The sequence below is a fragment of the Melanostigma gelatinosum genome (genome assembly GCF_949748355.1).
Source record: "Melanostigma gelatinosum genome assembly, chromosome: 16".
Classification (NCBI taxonomy): domain Eukaryota; kingdom Metazoa; phylum Chordata; class Actinopteri; order Perciformes; family Zoarcidae; genus Melanostigma; species Melanostigma gelatinosum.
The window spans coordinates 12,800,336-12,820,683 of NC_136649.1; the positions used below are offsets into that span (position 1 = coordinate 12,800,336).

General features: G+C 43.7%; 1 protein-coding gene across 1 annotated transcript; it reads left to right on the top strand.

Annotated features, from left to right (window-relative positions):
• Nucleotides 1-826: 826 nt before the first annotated feature.
• Nucleotides 827-20,203, top strand: ddhd1a (DDHD domain containing 1a). Its single transcript, XM_079287131.1, has 13 exons — nt 827-2,029; nt 3,520-3,696; nt 10,342-10,470; nt 11,163-11,310; nt 13,585-13,694; nt 14,122-14,228; nt 14,318-14,580; nt 15,174-15,249; nt 15,426-15,575; nt 15,901-15,965; nt 16,070-16,242; nt 16,835-17,032; nt 17,138-20,203. Exons 1-13 carry the CDS (start codon nt 1,249-1,251, stop codon nt 17,323-17,325), a joined length of 2,565 nt encoding a protein of 854 aa, XP_079143257.1. The 5' UTR covers nt 827-1,248; the 3' UTR covers nt 17,326-20,203.
• Nucleotides 20,204-20,348: the final 145 nt, after the last annotated feature.

Below are 20,348 nucleotides of genomic sequence, written 5' to 3' on the forward strand. Positions count from 1 at the left end.
ATGGCCCCAGGATCACCTGGACCAGCAGTACACACACAAAACACACATTATGCGAGCACATGCACTTGCATAAACAAATAAACCAGCACATGCATACATGCATGCATATGCATACAGGTACAAACACAGACTCACGCAAGCACATGCAGAGATGTAAACACACTGGTTGTGCACTAGAACAGATACATTACATAATAGATTTTGGAGTTCAATGACACTCGTGGCTTGTGGGCTGAACCTCAACTGAGAGGCAATTACTTTGTGGCTGCTATCCTCATTTTGATTTTCAGTAAGGGGATGATTGTATCTATCTAGATTGTATCTTAAAATAGTGTATAAGAAGTAATTTGTAGAATGAATGTGTGTTTATTTTTGCTCTATTTAAAATGCTGTGGCTGTAGCAGAGTTTGCAGTCATGCTGTGTTGGTCTGTTCTTGTTACTTTGGCCACCCTTCCCACTACAAAAGTTGCAGAAGTTTGTAATAGGGTTTTTAGACAGAAGATAATTACTATAATCTCTCCAAAAATAGCAGGCCAGCAGGGATATTGCTTTATTTTGAGTTGGTATTTGCTGCCAGCTAGTGGAGGCTCAAGTCATTGCATGTTATAAACCATTAAATTAAGACGAATAACCATTAATGGGTGTTTGTCTCCCTCTGGTGCACAACAAGAAGAACGCAGTTTATGAGCGGACGGGATGTCGTCATGTTCGCGCAGTTTGTACGTGCGCGTTCACGATTGAATCCTGTGCTCAATGCGTCAGCTGTCAAGCCATACACACGCACATCGCAGTACTGTCTCTGTGCAACATTTGTTTGGACAACGAATGAACCTGAAATTCCACAGAGACTGGAGCACCCACAAAGTATGGTGACTGCAAATATTACGTCTAGCAAGCTGGACCAACGCCACCCGGTGACAACTAAAGTGGTTTGACGTTATTGGTTTAAGAGGAGGAGACAAGGGAGAGAACAGGTTTTCCGGTTGCAACGTTGCAGACTTGCTAATAAGCTAGCCGCGGAGTTCTACAGCCGGCTTCATTAGCTTAGCTTAGCTAGCGAGCTAACAAACTGATGTAGCGACAGCTGTGGGGCACCAACGGAAATGTGGTGGCAGTTTGTCTGGAGGTCTTTAATTTCATCAGTATGACATGTTGTAATAGCCGTTGTGAAGTAATGGTGAGAGCTTTAACGTGAAGTGGCAGACGAGGAGGTAGTGTGTGGTTGGGTTGCTCGGGTAACGTCAGTTATGAGCAGTTTCAACGTTACAACCAAAACCGCCACGTTCAGCTCGTCATTAAGCGCCGACAGGAAAGGCTCGCTGATCAACAACAACAAGGAGTGGGATTTGGGGAGCGATGTGTTTCCGTGCTGTCACGAGATGAGTCCCATGGACGACACGATGCAGGCAGGAATGTCCTCGGTCCAGTCGGGACTGGACGGACACCTGCCGCTCCTACACGCCAGACACCACAGCGCCCAGGACGGGCTGCTGTTGGACTTGAGCTCACCGACGGCCTTCCTCGACAGCGGCTCTCTGGAGTACAGCGACACCGACGGCAACAACGCTGGCCCGTTGTTCGAGAGGAGGAAGCGGTCGCGGTCCAACAGCTCCAGACACCGCTTCAACGAGGTGGTCACGGAGCTCGGCGCGGAGGAAGTGCGGTGGTTTTACAAGGAGGACAAGAAAACTTGGAAACCCTTCCTCGGGCACGACTCGCTTAATATCGAGCGTATGTTTCGGAAATACTGTGAGCGGAACCCTGGTGCGGCGGGCTCCCATGACGGCTGCGGGGATGAAGATTGCGGGACTAACGGTGTGGAGAGCAGGGAACTTAACGGCGCAGTGCCAGTGGAGACGAGGACCAGCAGTGTGCACGGAGGCCACGGGTCCGTGGACACATCCACCGTGTCCTCGGAGGAGAGGGACCCTGACAGCGTTGAAATCAACGTTGAGCCCGTTTGTGTCCGGGGAGGGCTCTACGAAGTGGACGTCAAAGAGAAGGAATGTAATCCTGTTTACTGGAAGCGTGAGTATCATGGGAAATACAACGTAAACAAAGTCTACAAATGTATGTTTTTGCTTTGAGTCAGTCACAACTTGTGTAGTTTCTGGTCTCAAAAGCATCACTGAGTGCATTTCCATAGGTACTGATTCCTGCTGTGTGCCTATACCTCATATATACTTAATATTCTGCAGTATAATGGCTGACAGGATGCAGATGAATGGCCCGCAGGTCATACAGAGACTCATTGACAGCAACATGCAATCTGCTCCCCTTTTAAAGATACAAACCAGCATTTGATTTGCCATTTAGTTGAGTTACTGACTGACTCCTGCGTTGTTTTGCAGTTCTTTCACTGGCTAAGTAATTACTTCCTCTTGTCTTTTGGGAACATCCAAGCAACCCAGGAAGTCAATATATTAGACTCAGCTGACCTGTGCTAACTAATTCATGGACATTTCCAGGAAAAGGCCCGGGAACGAATGAAGGCGGTCACCAGTGTAGAGCCTCTGCAAACCCGACCTCGATGAAAGGGTTCATGGGGTAGCCGGTTCTTTTTGAAGGTTGATGCCAAGTGACATTTAGAGAAGCAGTTATTTTCCTCAATGTTCCTGCTGTGGACGTTAAGTCCTTTTGTGGTCAGCTCAGACATTCCTGTGCCTTTTCCGCCTGGCCTGTACCACTGAAAACACAATGTCACGTTAACACCTAATGCCCTGTTGCACTTCTGAGGTTGGAGGATGCTATTTAAAAAGTCAAAAGCATATAAATTGGGACTGGAGAGAGAGGTTTGTTCATGCAATAGGAGATGTGGAGAGGTGGGGATGTTGATATACTGTAATCCAAGAAGTAAAACATCCACAAAACAAATACAATGGACTGAGGTGTTGGGCCGGTGTATCTTAGCGTGGTTTCGTGGGCCTCTTTGGCCGTAGATAAGAGCGTGCTCATGTGCTTTCGTACCTTTTCCAGATGAGCAGTCTCACTCTGTTCAGAAATGAGTCTGTCTTTTTGCACAGTACTGCCTGTACAGTCTTATTCACCACCAGAGAGTCGGTTAATAACGCTGCTCACTGTAATCGGATTTGCCAGACTTGTTGAGTTAAGTGTCGTCCAGAACACATTCTGAAAGGCAAAGCGATGCACTCAGTTACTAAAAAGTGACTAAAGCAGTTTAAATCCAGCATTGTTGAAGCCCGTGTTTACAAGCTTGCAGGCTTCCTCTCCCCTGCCTTTGTTGGCACATCGCTGCATGTCTTGGCGTGTTACCACCACCTTTTAGATGAGAGGTATACAGGAAATCATTTGGCATCCACACTCGTAGAAAAAACAATGCCACGAAGAACAAAACAAAATGTCAAGTTTGTAATTTAGATAAGTATTTTCCACCACAGACTACAGCTCTTGTCCCCAGAAGGCTAGCTCCCTAAACATCCATCCCTACGGTAAAGTCGTTCTTTTTTTATCTAAATCCATGCGATTTAAAACATTTTTTTTTTTTTACTGTTTTACAGAACAAGACCATCTTCCAGTCATGAGGGGCCAGTGGTTTATCGACGGCACCTGGCTCCCGCTGGAGGAAGAGGAAAGTGACCTCATCGAGCACGAGCACCTGAACCATTTCCGCGGGCATCAAATGCAGGACACCTTCGAGACGGACCTGCTGGTCAGGACCGTCGACAGCAAAGATGGTGAGAGGGACGGGGACGGGGAAGAGTCGAGGAACACGGATAAGGCTGTGTGCCTTCAGGAAATGTGACAGACGCTCCTAAATCTAGAAAGATCTTTTAAACAACACAGCACTGAAGCATCCACTCTGGTTACTCAAGTCTGAATAAATAACTGCAACTGATGACTTCATCATAACTACATTAGAGATTGAATGTTGTGACGGAGTCAGTGTGCGGTTTCGGGGTAGAAACATAAGGCTAAAACACATTATTGCTCAATCACCAGTATTTTACTGCTGCATTCACTAACCCTGCAGTATTTTTAATGCAGGCAGGCAGTAACAAAAAAAAACACATATATATATAGTGCTGTGTTAGTAATGAGTAGAGGAAATACTCTCATAGGCATTATTACTAATGTTACTTAATTTTTACTTATTAATGAATCCCATTATGAGTACAGTCAACAGTTTCACAATAAACCTAAAGGAAAGCATTTTGCATCATATATATATATATATATATATATATATATATTAGTGAATTATGCGACAACCCTATCGAATCAAAGTGGAGAGAAATTAATGGAGCAGGTGCTTCCATTCACGTGAGTGTAAGTTTTGTCATGTCATCCTCCCGATGCAAAGCAGGTGCAGCTTCGTACACGAAGAGGGCGTTCTCTCTCTGGCTCAGGCGAAACGTATCGGGCTTTAGCTGCGAGAGACAATAAGAAAGAGGCTCTTTGATTCAGCCGTCTCCTTAAGGCAGCCAGATCTACAGGACCTTCACTTGGTGATGAATGTGTGGGTGTGTGAATGTGGCAGATAAACGGAGCGAAGCATGGAGAGAGAGAAAAAAAAGATGCAGCAACCGTTAAAAGGGAGGGACAAAATGTTTAGTCTTGCAATCATTAAAACTGAGCAAAGACGTGCGAGAGACAAAGATCACCTGGAACATTTATGCAAAATGTATAAATCATCAGCAAATTGCTATCAATCGTTTTAAAGCCGATAAGTTTCTTGTTTCTTGCACACTGTGACTGACATGTCAGGATCCTGTCACTCCCCCCCCCCCCCCCCCCCCTCAGAATAAATGAAGTCCAATAAATAAAGACGTCAACAGAGCAGAGGAAAGTCACACTTCTCTACGTCGGTCAGTCCGGCCTCGCATCGTCACCGCTTTGTGCGATGTGCTCGTAGCTGCCGGTACTTTCCTGAGCTGAATCACAGAACTCTTCAATGAAAAGTGGAAGGTCAGCCCCGGTCCACAAGCACTCGTGTACATGTACACATGACACGAGTGGATCTCTACGTGGAAGCAGGCTTGTAAACAGAGGGCTCAGCCTCATAGCCGACTTGTACCTTTTTATAATTCTTCTCACCATATCATGAGGTGAGAAATAAGTGCATACCCTGACAAAATACATGTCATTAAAACCTAATGCCCGCTGTATTTTGACACGTTTCCTTTAACTTGAAACAGCGAGCATCTGTTTTGAAACCTCTTGCCGCCTCTGTTGGCAGATTGCTTTCCACTCCTATATTTAGCCGAGTGTGAAAGCAAAGTGAGTGATAAATCCTTTTAATTCACCTTGTTTCGGTCCTCATTGCAGGGAGCCTTTACAGTAGAGTATTTCATCTTGGAGCTAATAATCTGAAGCACTCTGAGCCATAAGCGGGCTACCTTGAGCTGCATTACAATTGATAAATGGACCATAAAGCCAGTGAGCAGTACTTCAGTACATACATTCCCCCCCTGCTATCTCCTCCCCATCCCATCTCTACTCTCCTCTCCCGTCCTCCTCTCTGTGTCTGAGTAGCTTTAGCTGAGGCTAAAGGTTGGTAAAGCAGAAGGCAATATGGGAGGCCTACCAACATGCTATGCAGGCATAACATCACTAGTCGGTTTTAGTGCTATCCTAGTAGATCTTTCAGATATCGGAAGAAAAAATAATTAATTGGAGGACTTCTGTCAACTCGAAATGAATTGTCCTTCACAAATGTTTTTCTGACTCAAAAACAGCTTCAATATCAGATCAAAAGTTATAGTATAGATGTCTTATGATAATAGTCTTTCCTCCCAAATTCTATTCACCGCAAGCTTCTCCGTGCGTGTGTGCGTGTGTGTGTGTATTTGCATTTGCGTATAGAGCAGTAAGCCCATTGTGGAAACTAAAGGGTGTGTCCCCGTCTGTCTGCCTATCAGACGGCAGAGGGAAAATAAAGCCAGCGGGCTGGGCACAGGGTCATCTGTCAGCGTAATGCTTTTGGTTTGTTTGAGGTAGGCCCACACGTGTGTTTGTGTGCACTACATATTCAGCTGCATATTTATTTAACCGCTACATGAGGCTGGGAACACTGCATGATTGATAGCAGACTTGTGCTCGAAAGAACAATTTATCATCTACAAACCAGCCCTCCAGCTCTTGAGGTTTTTGAAATGTTTTGTCTGAACATGCCTTCAGGTGACCCAAAAGTCATGTCGTGTGATCTTAACCCCCGAGGCTGAGCATGCACTACAAGCTGCCACAGCAATGACTTTTACCTCATCTCGTACATATTCCAGTCATTAGGGAACACGTATGCATATTGATGGATCCATCAGTGCCGTAATGCCCAAATGGACTTTACCGATCGCTTTTACTGCAAACAAACTTCCTGTGCACTCAGCAGGTCTCTGCTCCTCCTCCTCCTCCTCCTCCTCAGCCTTTCACCTCTGCTGAGGGAGACACTGCTGACATTTGCAAGTCAGATGTCTGTGTTATCACGGAATGAAGGATTTAGCGGAGTCTTGTAGACTTTGCTGATTTGATTAACAAATGCAGAGAAGGTCTTTTTAAATGTCAGACATCCATTTACAACGGATTCAGTGGTTCAATGATCATTTGGCTGCTGCAAGTTTGATTTGAACTGGTATGTACTGATTGTAGGGCAATCATTTGAATACAACACACATTTACCAATATCTATGACCATAATTAATAACTTATCTCTGTCCATTAGTGTTTGTTTGTAAGTGTTGCTGTGTGTGTTAAGATCATAGCAGACACTTGTTTGGCTGCTTTTAAAATATGTTTTGATCAGTATAATAGAATTGGATTTGGTTACCATCGAACCATGAACTCTTGTCAGTGTAGCTTTTAATCTACTGACAGAGAACATTGTTTTACATTTTCCCACTCTTATACGTACCGTAGCCTTTATTTCCGACTCCAGTTACCACTAAAGTACAGTTGTTTAACTCAATAACTTTCCAAAGAAAATAACGATTCACATCTTTACTCATCCCTCTCTAAACATGCTACAGCTCACCCAATGTTTCCTCGACTGAAAGATTGTATTCAACCACACTGCATGTCATTTGTCTCACCTGTCGAGCTCCAAGTAAGAGTAATATTACACTCTCACAGATCTATTTGTATGTTTGTTGTCATTGTGTTCCTTAATATACAGTTTATTATTATTATTATCTTGTATCCTGTGTGTTAACCCAGCTGGAAACATAAGTGCTACGAGATGCTGTCAGTGACTTTTGAGGTTTTGTTTGTAGTTGTAGTTTTTTATTGTTTTCTCCTTATTTTAGTCATGCACGAATGTGGCAAAGAAACTTCCACCTACTGTATAAAAGTTTATTATTAACAAACTAAATGTTTTCCAATGATGCTGCCTTTTCCCCCCCCAGAAGAGTTTCAGTGTCTTCCACATTTGTCAAACGTCTTGACGTGTCGATCTTCCCAGTGAAGACAGTAGCTTTCTGTAATGAGTGTAAAGCAGACGCTCCGCTAGTCATCGTGTCAAGCAGCGCTGCACTTTTTGACGTTGTCTTAAGGTTAGCCCAGGCTCTGTCAGTGGTAACCTGATAGCAGCGCTACTTGATAGTCAGGAGTGATGACAGCGGTAGCCTGTGTGTGACTGACGCCAGGTTCATAGCCATGACTCACTCTCTCTTGGTTGTTAGTTCTCTCCCACCTGCCCCCTTTCTACCTCCCCTTTCTGTTCAAATGGAGTGGATATCAGACGAGTGCTAAAACTACATGTCACAAGCGCAAACGCTGCCAAGGTACTGTAAAATACCAAGTTGTTTTTTGTTTTTATTTGTACCTCTGCTGTATTAGATCTGCTAGCTTGTGTGCTCTCTCCTAGTCTATCCTAGATCCTGACGGAACTAGATTTTCCTCTCTGTTGTGGTTCAGACCTGTTCAGTCTAATATTTCGAACTAGACCTAGGCTCAGTTAGAAATGGTTGTGTATAAATGGATTTCGGCTGCTCGGTCAGTGCTCCATTGCAGCCCTAACTGGGCCTAGTCGCGAGAGCTTCTCCCTTTTTGTGCTGTGACCCAGAGTTTGGTACTGCTGCTGCTGCTTTTTGAGGAAACTTTCCCTACCCGTCTCTCCTCTCCTTTTGCCGGGATAGTGAGTTAGATAACATGGTTCACTCGACTGCTAGGGCAAAACCCTTTAAACCAGTAGATGTGAAACAAGAAAGGCGGGTCCTCAAAAAGCCACCCTTCTTTACCCCATTTTATCTCTCCGGCCCCGTCTCCCACTTCCTCATTGCTTTCCTTTCCTCATCTCCCTTCTGGCGGTTTGACCGTCGTTAATGAACCATCGCCAGTCCTCGCTCTAAGAGCAGCGAACAAAGCTCTCTGTTGAGAGCCGTGCACAAGTGATGAGCTGGACAGTGGAGCCTTTGTGGTCCTCTGCTATAGCTATAACATGTCGAGTGGAGTCACCCTTTTACACGCCCGTAGCTGTCCTAGTTCTGGGTGTATTGACCCTCGTCAAAAATTCTAAACGGAGAGGTCTCGGGGTCTGAGTCCTCATCTCACAGTTAATCTAAGCGGCCATTGACCTCAACAGAGACCCTGGGTACTGCTCGTACTACTACTACATTACACTAAGATTAACCTAATACTCTGTCTTTTCCTTCGCTACAGAGGTGTGAAAACCTTATGAGGGGAATGTAGCCGATATGTTTTTTTAAAATTCTACAGCCAGGAAACGGTTGTAACTGGTATCTTGCCGTCTCATCGTTGGACAAATGTTCCAAAGCACAATGCAGACGTGATGAGTTAGAGGCGGCCCTTCCTTTTTTAATTTCTTTCACCCCTCCCAGCTCTGTGTTTCCCGTATATTTACCCAACTCTCTCACTCACTCCTTGTTTCTGTAACACCCAGTTCCTCCACGCTCTTTGTCACATTCTCTGCCCTTCATCGCTAACTTTTTAGCCCTTTTCCTCATCTAAACTCTTCTAAACTTTGGTGTTTGAGCTCCGGCGCCTCTGTACATTCTGATCCCCTGCCTTCCCCTTACTTTCGCAATGCATCGCCTTTCATTGTAAAACAGGAAGTGTCCCAAAACAGCCCCTAAGCAGCACTCCGTCTTGCTGGCTACATTGACGCCTATAAATCCCATCAGACTCCTATTTTGTATTGATAAAGCCAGCTAACGGGAAAACTTCACCATATTGTAGTTTCTATTCTAGCTGGACTAATACCTCCTGTTTTACAGTGGACTCAGCTATGAATATAGCTCAACAGTCTATAGTGGCTTCATTTGAGGGTCTGCAAAAGATAAATGGAAACGTGCGACTTAGGAAGCTGCAGCGCTCACCTCAGGTTCCTCAGGACGTGAGCTTTATTGTTTTATGCGGTTAGGAAAAACAATGTCCTTCCTTTTTGTTCATCCAAATTGAGCGAGTGCCCTGAATGAGGCTGAATGAGAAGATATAAAACCGAAAGAAACTTCTACTCCTCTATGAAGCCTATAAAAGGATATTCAGTGAGCCCTGTATAGGTTCTCCGTGTACTTCTCGAAGCCCAACTGCAATACAATGCTAATGTTATTTTTAGTGGGACTATATTGTGTGTTAGAAAAGTAATCTGGGGCATTTTCTTTTTTTTTTTTTATTCCTCCAAGTACTTTACCCCATCCTTAATGGTTTTAATCCCCCGATTGGTTCGGAGCCGTACAAAGAGCCATGACTGTGCACTCACTGGGCCGACGCCAAAGTCCTCCACCAATTTCATCCAGATGAACCTGACTGCACAGGACGTTTAAAGGACATGCTGAAGAGACATAAATACGTCTCAAGTCAACCAGTTTCAGTTATCGCTCCTCTGTAAGCAAACGGCGTCTCCTCCGTATCCACACCTCGGCTCTTACTTGCCCGAGCCACTGCGCTTCAGTTTGAAGCAACAACATGGAGAGAAATTGGAACTGAGGGTGAAATTAATCTTAGATACCTGCGGATAAAACGTCTTCGGTCTGACGACACACAAGCAGGACAGACGAGCAAGAGCTGAACTATGCAATCATGGTGTGCGATAGTTTGGTGTGTTTTTTTTTTCTTTTCCGCCTGCAGATCAATGCTCCAGACTGCATTTGATTGGGCCGTGAATAGAGTGTTCCTAGACGTTTGCTTCGTCGTACTGCGTTTTAAGATGGTCACACCTTGGTGTAATTCTCACAATGTCTTCGCCCTCCTCTCCCTCTGTTCTCTTGAAATTCGTCATCGCATCCCTTTTGTATCAGTGATCCTTTTTCCTGATTTTCCCCTTCTCTTTGCCCAATTTCCCCTCACACCATCTACCAATGCTCTCCACTCTTTCCTCTGTTCACTCATTCACTCATCTCTCACTGCCTCCTCCCCCCCCCTCCCTACAGCCATCCACAGTAGTAAGCTGAGTCGGACCCATGTGGACTGGCACAGCGTGGATGAGGTGTATCTCTACAGCGATGCCACTACTTCCAAAATCGCACGCACTGTCACCCAGAAACTGGGCTTCTCCAAAGGTCTGTAATCTACACGTTGTTTTTTATCTTTTCCGTTATTAAGGTGCAGAAACGTGATCGTTCTGTATGTTTGTGCTAATAATTACACTATTACACCACCTTAGTTTCTTTTCTGGGCATACTAACAGTTGCTAATTAGTTCCTACTTTTCTGCCCATCGAATACATGATCTACGTATAGCCGCATTGACAGTGTGTTGCCATTTTCTATTATCCAACAGTTGTTTAAACATGGCTGTGTGCACTACAGTCTCTTAACTGGATTAGCCCAGAAAACCACCCAGTGTCCATCTGCTATTCCCAGGCAGGCGGCAGCTGCGGTTTGACCCCATGTTCGATGTTTTGATCTGTGAGGGAAAATCTCCTTTAGTGCGATCGAGACAGCAGCACATGACTGGACGTGACTATCGATTCTAAATGGGGACACGCGGTCAGCCCTCTAGGTGCTGGCACAGTCACCGTAGTTATCTCACCGACTGGCCTCTTTGGACTCAGAGCAGCACGTTACTGAAACACACACAGATATTTATAGCCTTCTGGGGATTGAACATAGTCGGGGTGTGTGTTTGTTTTTTTGTTTTGCACAGAAAATACTGTACAAAATGTCGATTTGTTTTGCTTTTCTTACTGTACAACACTCCCATGCTAAATACAGTAAGTAACAGTACGAGCCTGTGATCTGTCCTCTCCCAGCGTCCAGCAGTGGAACGCGGCTTCATCGGGGTTTTGTCGAGGAGGCCTCACCTGAGGACAGACCTCCTCAGACTACACACATCGTCTTTGTGGTTCATGGGATTGGACAGAAGATGGACCAAGGACGCATCATTAAAAACACTGGAATGTGAGTTTTTTTTTAACACGTAATGGGATTGAGGATTTGCTTGTGTGCATGTTGTTTTATGTCAGTAAAGCTACAGTTTTTCACTTTTGTTCCATTAGACTGTGAAAGCAGTTTTAAATTTATTTGCACACAAACCAAATCTAAGTTCAAGAAAGAAATCGTCCTCGGAATAGCGAGATGTTTGAAATGCCATAAAGTTTTTCTTTTTCTCCTTTTCCTCTCTCACACTTCTCATTCTGTTTTTCCTTTTCTAAAGAAAGCTCACTTCTTCTTTCTTTTCAATCTATTTGTTGACGACAAAAGTTTCCGTGTGTTCTCCGGCCTCCCGTTGACGCTCATCTTACACGTTGTGTTTTCATTAACTGATTAACCGGTCTGCCAGGTGGTTGTATCTACAAATAACCTTTTTATCCAGCGCCATCGCCAAGTATGCAACTTGTGTATTTGTGGTAATTTCACAGAACAACTTAGGCGCTGCTTATTATATATTCACAGCTGAATTGGAGTACAAGTGGCATATTACTGCATTTAGTAAATACGGTCTACATGTAACAAACACAGGAATACTCATTTATTGTTGGTGTACATTTTATTCGTCACTGCTCCATGAATAGGTACAGTTTGCAGAGTGAACAACGAAAACATTTGCCACCGTTGGAGGGGCCAGGCTTAATATTACAGTCGCACTGCCCGTCTCCTTAGAACCGCCATTGAATGTCTCACACTCTCACACCTCATCTTTGTTCATCCAAGGCCACTCCGGGTGGAAATTCTAGATAACACTGCACCTGCACTTTTTGTATTTAGTTCTCCCCCTCTTTCCATCTCTTTGTCTTCTCCTGCTGGTCTCTTATACACATTTGCCTGATACTTTGCATTTAGTGAAGCGAGTAAGAACACGCGCGCAACACAACGTAGTGAAATATCATGTGGAGAACGTAAATACCCTTTTATCGGGCATAAATCTAAATTAACTATATATATATATATATATATATATATATATATATATATATATATATATATATATATATATATATATATATATATATATATAAAACAAACAACTGGGACTTATGCTATCTCAGTGTTAAAACGTATGTAAATAACCAGTCACACAAACACCATCAAACCATATTTCAAGCTTTGCTTCCATGTAAGTAGACTTGCATTTATATAGCGTCTTTCTAGTTTTCGATTCTCACACACACACACACACACACTCACACTAACACGCTGATGGCATAGGCTGCCATGCAAGGTGCCACCTGCCCATCAGCATCTAATCTAAATGCCCATCCACTCACACCGATGGCACCGCCTCGAATGCTTTGTGCAGCAAATTTAATTTCTTCCCATTTTATTGGAATGCTGGCACAACCTTCAGAGACAGATGTCTCATAAACTTGGCACAAAATGATCAGTGATCAGGCTGTTGATCAGTTTTAAACTGTGACTTAAACTAGGCACAGTCCTTAGTGTGACACACTGTGTAAAGACATGACCCCTGACCCCGAATGGCACCGCTGCCCTGGACCGCGAGCATTTACAGGCCGTCGTACAGAACGTGCGGGCCAGAGCCATGTGTGTCTCTGTGTCACTAAGTTAGCGCCGGGCCGCTGGCTGCGGCTTAGGCCAGCTAAGCAGGTAAAGTAGACCACGTGAAGCTGCAGAGCACTTTAAGCCTCACTCCCAGCTCCCTGTGGATTACAGCATACAGGCTTTCACCAGCCAAGAGCAAAGATCAACTTGACGTGTCCAGCCAGTCCGCTTGTTTTGCTTTTATTTCATTTTCAAAACTAAACTAATGTCAGCTCCGTGCCTGTCTGAGACTCATCAGCAGCAGTGAAGGGAAATTGTGGAGGGTTTATGATATTATTATCCTCTTAAACATAAACAGTGTCCTTTTTCGCTAAACTTAGTATGTAAAACAAATCATTGCCCAATCAATACCAACGTAAGAGCTAGTGGGATCAATGTGGGAGCAACACAGAAAGCTCTGTAATGCAGCGCTCCACCCTCTTGAGCATTGACACGCGAGAGAACGAGTGCAAACACAGACTCCATAGTCAGTCAATAGCTGGGCTAACGCACTGCTGCCCGGGCATCGTGACGACGACGTTCATTGTTTCTGAATCAAGCACTTCGCTTGCATTTTGTATCGCAATTGTTTTGGCAACATATACCAAAATCCACTCTTGTGTAATAAAGATGTCCGTGTGCAATGTTATCCTGACACACTGTCTGGTCTTCTTTTGTAATGCGTCTCCTCAGGCTGAGGGAGGGTGTGAGGAAGATGGAGGAGAAGCACTTTTTGGAGCACAATGACGAGCACGTGGAGTTCTTTCCTGTCGAGTGGCGCTCCAAACTCTCACTGGACGGAGGTCAGTCAGTGTGTGTCTGCGAGTCTGTGCTCACATGTGTGCATGCGTTTGGATTGTACTTCAATCGTGAGCAGTGTGTTAACTCTGTATATGGTGGATTCTTCGGTCTTTCTTATCCTTATGAAGAAGTTAATGAAGCGTAGCAGAACTTATTACTTTTATGTACTTTTAAGTATTTGTTTCTACTCTATGTGGTACACTGACTAAGGAGAAGTACCTCTTACAACCCAACTTGAAATGATCAAAACTATCCCTTTAATTCCTCTCTGGCTGTGTCGATCAGAAACGGAACATTATTATCTTTGTAAATGTGGATTATATGGTGGTGCTGTTTTATTGTTTTTGCATTAGTCTTTGTAAGTATGGCTAACAAAGTGGCCACTGATCGTATGAAGTCAGGCACCATGGTGTGGCTTTGTTTTCGTAGATACGGTCGACTCAATAACTCCGGACAAAGTGAGAGGCCTGAGAGATATGCTCAACAGCAGTGCCATGGACATCATGTACTACAACAGCCCCCTTTACCGGGACGAGGTGAGAGTCACACACACTTCCAAAAATAACTGGAATGATACTTCTCTGTGACCCCACTATTGCTACTGAAATGCCTTCACTCCCTCCAGATTACCAAGGCCCTAACACAGGAGCTAAACAGACTGTACACACTTTTCTGCTCCCGGAACCCCGAGTTTGAAGAGAGGGGAGGCAAAGTGTCAATTGTGTCTCACTCGCTCGGCTGCGTCATCACCTACGACATCATGACGGGGTGGGATCCCGTGCGCTTCTGTCAGCAGGCGCATCACGCTGTGGAGGAGGAGCTGGACCGGCGCTGGATGTCCTACGAGGAGAAGCACGTTTTGGAGCAGCTACAGCTCACGAGGAATAGGTAGAGCTCGCTGACGTGGGTCTTCAGGGACTCCTAGCTCGGCCTTAAGGGTTGAATGTATAGTTGTTTTTGGGGTGAATGTGGTCGAGATCTCAGGGAGGCTTGAGGTATAACTTTTGATTTACAATACATGTTTTTAGGTGCAATGAACATGAGTTCTTCTCAAAACGATATCAAACCTCGCATTTGACTTTTGTGTTTGATGAGCAGCACATATAGCACTGTGATGTTCACATCAGGTGGCAAATTGTGTTTCCTGCTTGTTTTTGCGAGGCGGCAGGGTAATGCGATACCTCGCGATCCAACGGAAGGGAAGAGGCTTTTAATATATTTCCCCTGCACCACCCCATCGCCCTGTTTGTAATATCATTCAGTGTGCGCGCCATTACTTTAGTGAAACAGGAAGCCGCTGTGAAAGTAAGTTAGTTGATCTCCGCGGTACTGAGATGTTTTTTTTGGAGCTGATGGGAGGAATCAGTATGTCTAGGTAGCTTGACGTTATAATCATGGATATTTAGAAAGAGGGAACTTTCCTAACATGTTATCATATATTCTAGTTTATGAGCAATGTGTCCCCTTTCTGCTTCTAACAGGTTACAAGAGTTGGAAAATCAACTCCTCACACTGGAAGCCTGTAAACCTCCAGCACGCCCAGCCCTCAAATTTAAAGTAAGATGCTATGTTAGTGTTGTAATCATTGGTGGTACAGTTGAATGTATATTATTTTCATGTGTCCATTATTACGAGAAAACAAAATATAAATGATTTACCGTTCACAACAAATGCTGTCGATGTGAATAGCAAGGACTCGCTTTAGGACATTTCTATCATCTGTTGTCTCGCAGGTGGAGAACTTCTTCTGCATGGGTTCTCCTCTGGCCGTGTTCTTAGCTCTGAGAGGGATCCGGCCCGGTACCAGCTGCCACCAGGACCACATCCTGCCCACCTCCATCTGCAGCCGGCTCTTCAACGTCTTCCATCCCACAGACCCTGTGGTCAGTGTCCCCCGAGTACCCCAGCCCATACAGAGGCTCTTTCTCACTCAGGCCTGTGACACCAAGTCAAGATTTCCCTTTTCTTAATTATTTTCGACTTCAGCCCAGTCCACACACATTTAGGGTGTGATTTTTGAGTAGGAATTAGCTGTTTTTACTGGACTTGCTATTTTCTACTGCACTCGGCTAATGGAAACCAGACCTCTGCAACTCACTCAGTAGGATGTTGAAATTGAAAATGTGCACTGTTCGCATTTGACAGCTGGAAGAAGTGAAGACTTTTATCTGTCCTGTTAGCTAACTGCAGTTGTATTGATGTGTTCAGGCCTACAGACTGGAGCCCCTCATCCTCAAACATTACAGCAACGTTGCACCAGTTCAGATAAACTGGTAAGAACTTACGTCTTTTAACACTTGAAGGTATTCCCTGCACACAGAATGTTTTCGGAGTATGTAGGTTTTAATCGTTTAGGGTTTATTTTATTTTCTGTCAGGTGTAGCGCCATTAACCCCACACCTTACGATGAGTTCCGACCTATTTATCTGAACCCAGTCAAAGACCCGACATCTGACACGGAGAGCATCCCCAGCCCGAGTACTTCTCCTGTACTCCTCCGCAGGCACTACGGAGAGTCCATCACCAACCTGGGCAAGGCCAGCATTCTGGGTAAGACACTGCCGTCACTTTTCAAACTCGGGTCCAAATGTGGCTCTTGTGGTGCACATGACTAGATTGGTCTTTTAAAGCTACCTCATGGTGAAGAATACAGTACCTAAATGTAAAATTGTTGAATAAGCCAATAAAAAACAAACATATTTAACCATTTAAAAATGTGTGAGGATAGACTGCTGTGATGAAAAGTGTCTGGGGTGGAGAAGAAATAATTGGAGAAAAAATTTTAATACATACAACGGCATAAGGAAATAACATGAGTTCTGACAGCAATGGGAAGCCCAGAGGAAGAGCCTTTCACCCTGGAGATGCCCCTTACTCCACAGGTAGAATCCATTCTCTCCTGTGAGGTTCAATATTTGTGTTAATGTGAGATACTCACTTACTGCATCAACAGTGCCATCATGTGGCGGGATAGAGAATGGGTTTATACACTTTGCTTACCCTTTACTTTGAAATATATTGAATTTAGAAATAAAATAAAAGCAGAAAGAAAGGCCTCACTTCCATTATTTTTGTTCCCTGAAACCTCAACCCACTCGGCAGATCTCTTTTTCTGTCTCTCCTTCTTCCACAACCAATGTAGGAGCGGCGAGCATAGGGAAGGGCATCGGCGGCATCCTCTTCTCTCGTTTCTCCCGCTCCAACAGCCAGCCATCCGTCTCTTTGGGACTGGAGGGAGGAGCGAGCACTGAGGAAGAGGAGCAGAAGCGGACAGAAAGCCAGTCAGCATACGGCCTCTCCACCATGATTCGGCCCACCTCACCCATTATTGACACGTCATGTGAGTTCACTTCACCTGTCGCCGGCACTAAGCAATCGTGGCGAACGTCTGTCATTTGTTGGTGGTTTACAAATCAGTTCTGATGTCTCTATTTCTGTCTTACAGTGGAGCTGGAGCGGCGCGTCGACTTTGAGCTCCGGGAGGGTCTGGTGGAGAGTCGCTATTGGTCAGCGGTGACCTCGCACACCGGTTACTGGTGCTCGCATGACATAGCGCTCGTCCTGTTGACCTTCATATACAAGCAGAAGACCGCACCCTCTGACCCAGCAGAAGAGACTCCGGAGCCGGACTGAGGCGGCACATTCGTCACACTTGAATGGCGTCTTATAACCCTGAAGGGGGGTTATGTCTACTTCTTGACACAAAAATAAACCTTTTATTTTTTTGATCCCGCACTTTTAACTCGTGGGAATCGTTACTGACAAACTGACTTAATTCCAAGATGTGCATTTTTGTCTTCTTTTTTTTTTTGTGTAGTTTGTACACAGTTGCGCACCCTAAGGGTGAGAATGTTGGACGAGGAACTCCTAAGGAGGTGCACCCTTGGCCAGTATGACCCCCCCGAGCAACACACAGACATGGAACAAGGGTCTAATATGTTAAATCCAGATGAAGAGAGTTCTAAGTTCAACCCCAAATCTTCAACCTTAAACAGCTGCACCCTGTTGATAAAGTGTCCATACAATTCCTGTTAATCAGTGCTTAAATCCCCCCCCCCCCCCCCCCCCCGTAGACTCATTCTGGAGCCTTGTAACACACATGCCTGACCCTCGGTCACTCAGGCTTCGAGTTCTGCGTCTGTTCCCTTTACTTTTTTATTTTTTAACTAGGAGAGATAAGTATAATTGTCAAAATATTGTAATTTTATCTTTAAAATAAACCTTTTCGCTACTACATCTCAAAAACCTAATGCTAAACAAGGAAATGCAATGCCTTCCAAAATGATCCAAATAGTTTTAATCTTGCAGAATTCCTGTTTAGTTTTTTCCGAACACAAACGTAGGGCATTATCCCTTTATCAATGTCTTTGAAGTATGAAGAAAGACATAAGAAATATTCAATTATTAGCTGTTCTTTCTCCGATTATTTTCATAACTTTTTAACATTGTTTGACTCTTTAAATAGATTTGCACCAAATAAAACATGAACAAAGCGCCAATTTTATATACTGCACAGTCAAACAGTACCAGGCACACACATGTCACAGCTAAACATCTTCACTGCTCATGCGATGTTTGCTTTACATACAGAGGTTTACAACAATGATTTCTTTTTTTTTTTTAAACATTGATGTCATTCACACAAAAGCATCACATTTAAACTACTGCTTCTATGTTGAGCATAAGTTACGGAGAGCATTTCCTGTGCTATATCTTTATATTGATACCCAGATGAAATTAGGGGTACTAGATGTATTTTTTCTTAAAAAAATAAATATTTTTCCTAGTGATTTTCAGGCTCTTGTGGATATGAACCAGAATCTCATCTCTGGGGAAATGGGATTCAAAACTTGCGGCCAAATAACATTTATGTGTCTAGCTTATTAGCTGCTTGGCATTCGTAGTTTGAAGGCATATTTCATGAAGAAGTAATTGATCTAGGGTAAAAAAAGAATAATAGCTTCTTTATTGTTTTGCATCTCTTTTGCCTTTTATTGTGACCAATTTTCACTTTCCTCATTTTATCTTTATTTCTGTTTTTAGTCTTGGAATAGAAACTAGACACCGGACTGTGTCTCTGCCTAAATGACACCATTTGCAAATTTACTCCATAAGAAAATGTGGACAACTGGAGACAGCGAATCAGGATTTCTGTTTTCTAAAAATGACATCAGCTGCTTATCGTGACTCTTGCCTTGGGTTAATCAGAGCCCTTATTAAAAAAAAAGATACTCTCGTAATGATGGGTTGTACATCTGTCGAATGTGGTCCTTTTTAAAAACATGCCCAGTGAAGATTATGCCGAAGTCAGACCACATGCTCACTTTGCATGGCATTATATTAACAGCACATGGATGCTGGAACAAGACGACATTGCAGAGAGTGCCAACACACATCTAAGAAACCACTCATGATTGTTTATGGACTTCTGGTGAAATCATTTATGAGACATTTGCAATGGGTGAAGAAATGGAATTAGTCACATGTGACAGACTTGATTAATGTCAGTGTCAACATTTTCTTTGTGTCCTACTTGTTACGCTATCGTAGTTATCAAACAGCTTCTTTGACAAATAAGGCAGAGCGAAATCTGAAAGTGTTTCTATGTTTGATCTGGTGGCTCTCGCCCCTTTCATCAGCTGTGAAATTGCACAGAATCAACGTAGAAAACAGCCCATTATTGATGTTTATTTCTTTCTGCTGAGCATGTGCTACATTGCAGCAGTAGATGCCGAACCCACTTTTAACACGTAACCTGGACAGTATAGGCTTGTAGTTTGCCTTGGAGACCTCAGACAATGTAATGCAAAATGCAAGGACAATTCCATTGTGGCCTCTGGATCTTTAAGTCGCACTGTGTTGGGTTCAGCCGCAGCAAATGCGTGATGTGAGAGTGTGGACAGACCATCCTAACAATGACAACAATGTTCCTGTTTTGTGTTTCCAACATTTATGTTGACTTTGCACATTTTCGCATTTATTGATTCAAGCACGGGTTTTCAAACTGTGTCATCTCTGCTCGCAAAAAAAAGTAACTAAACTGGAGAGCATTTAACTTTTTGTCGAGACACGTCATACTTTTGACCACATGAGCATTTAATGCACAGCATTCTGAATGATAACAGTATTTTTTATTTAATTTTTCTTGTTTAAAGGCACGGCAAGCATCAGGGAAATGTCTGCTGTGACATGTTTAGTCAATCCATCACTGCTGTTGACATCAGTTTGAAGCCATTATTGAGAACGAGAATTAAGTCACAGGTGTGTTGTCAGTCTTTTTAATGTCCAGTGGTAAATAAAGAAGGGCCTGCAGTCATATGTAATCAGTCACTGGGTGAGAAAGAGAAAAGAAGAAAAAAAAAAAAGATTGGAATTTATTGTGGGTTCATTGAATGAAACGTGTTCATTTTGTGTCAGGTACCACTGTTGCTCTAACTTTGAATGGATGTCAGGAAAGTGTTTTTGTCTGTTCTTAGAGCTGTGCAATAACCCATGCCTGTTATGGATTCTAACTGCCATCCTGTATTTATTTCCTTGTATTAAAGCATTTCTTTTGTTTTTGGATACAATACATTCTTCTTAATCTGTCCTGTCCCACTGACAATAGTGGGGGAAAGAAATAATTGAATTTGGACTCTGTTTATGCTGTCGCGTAG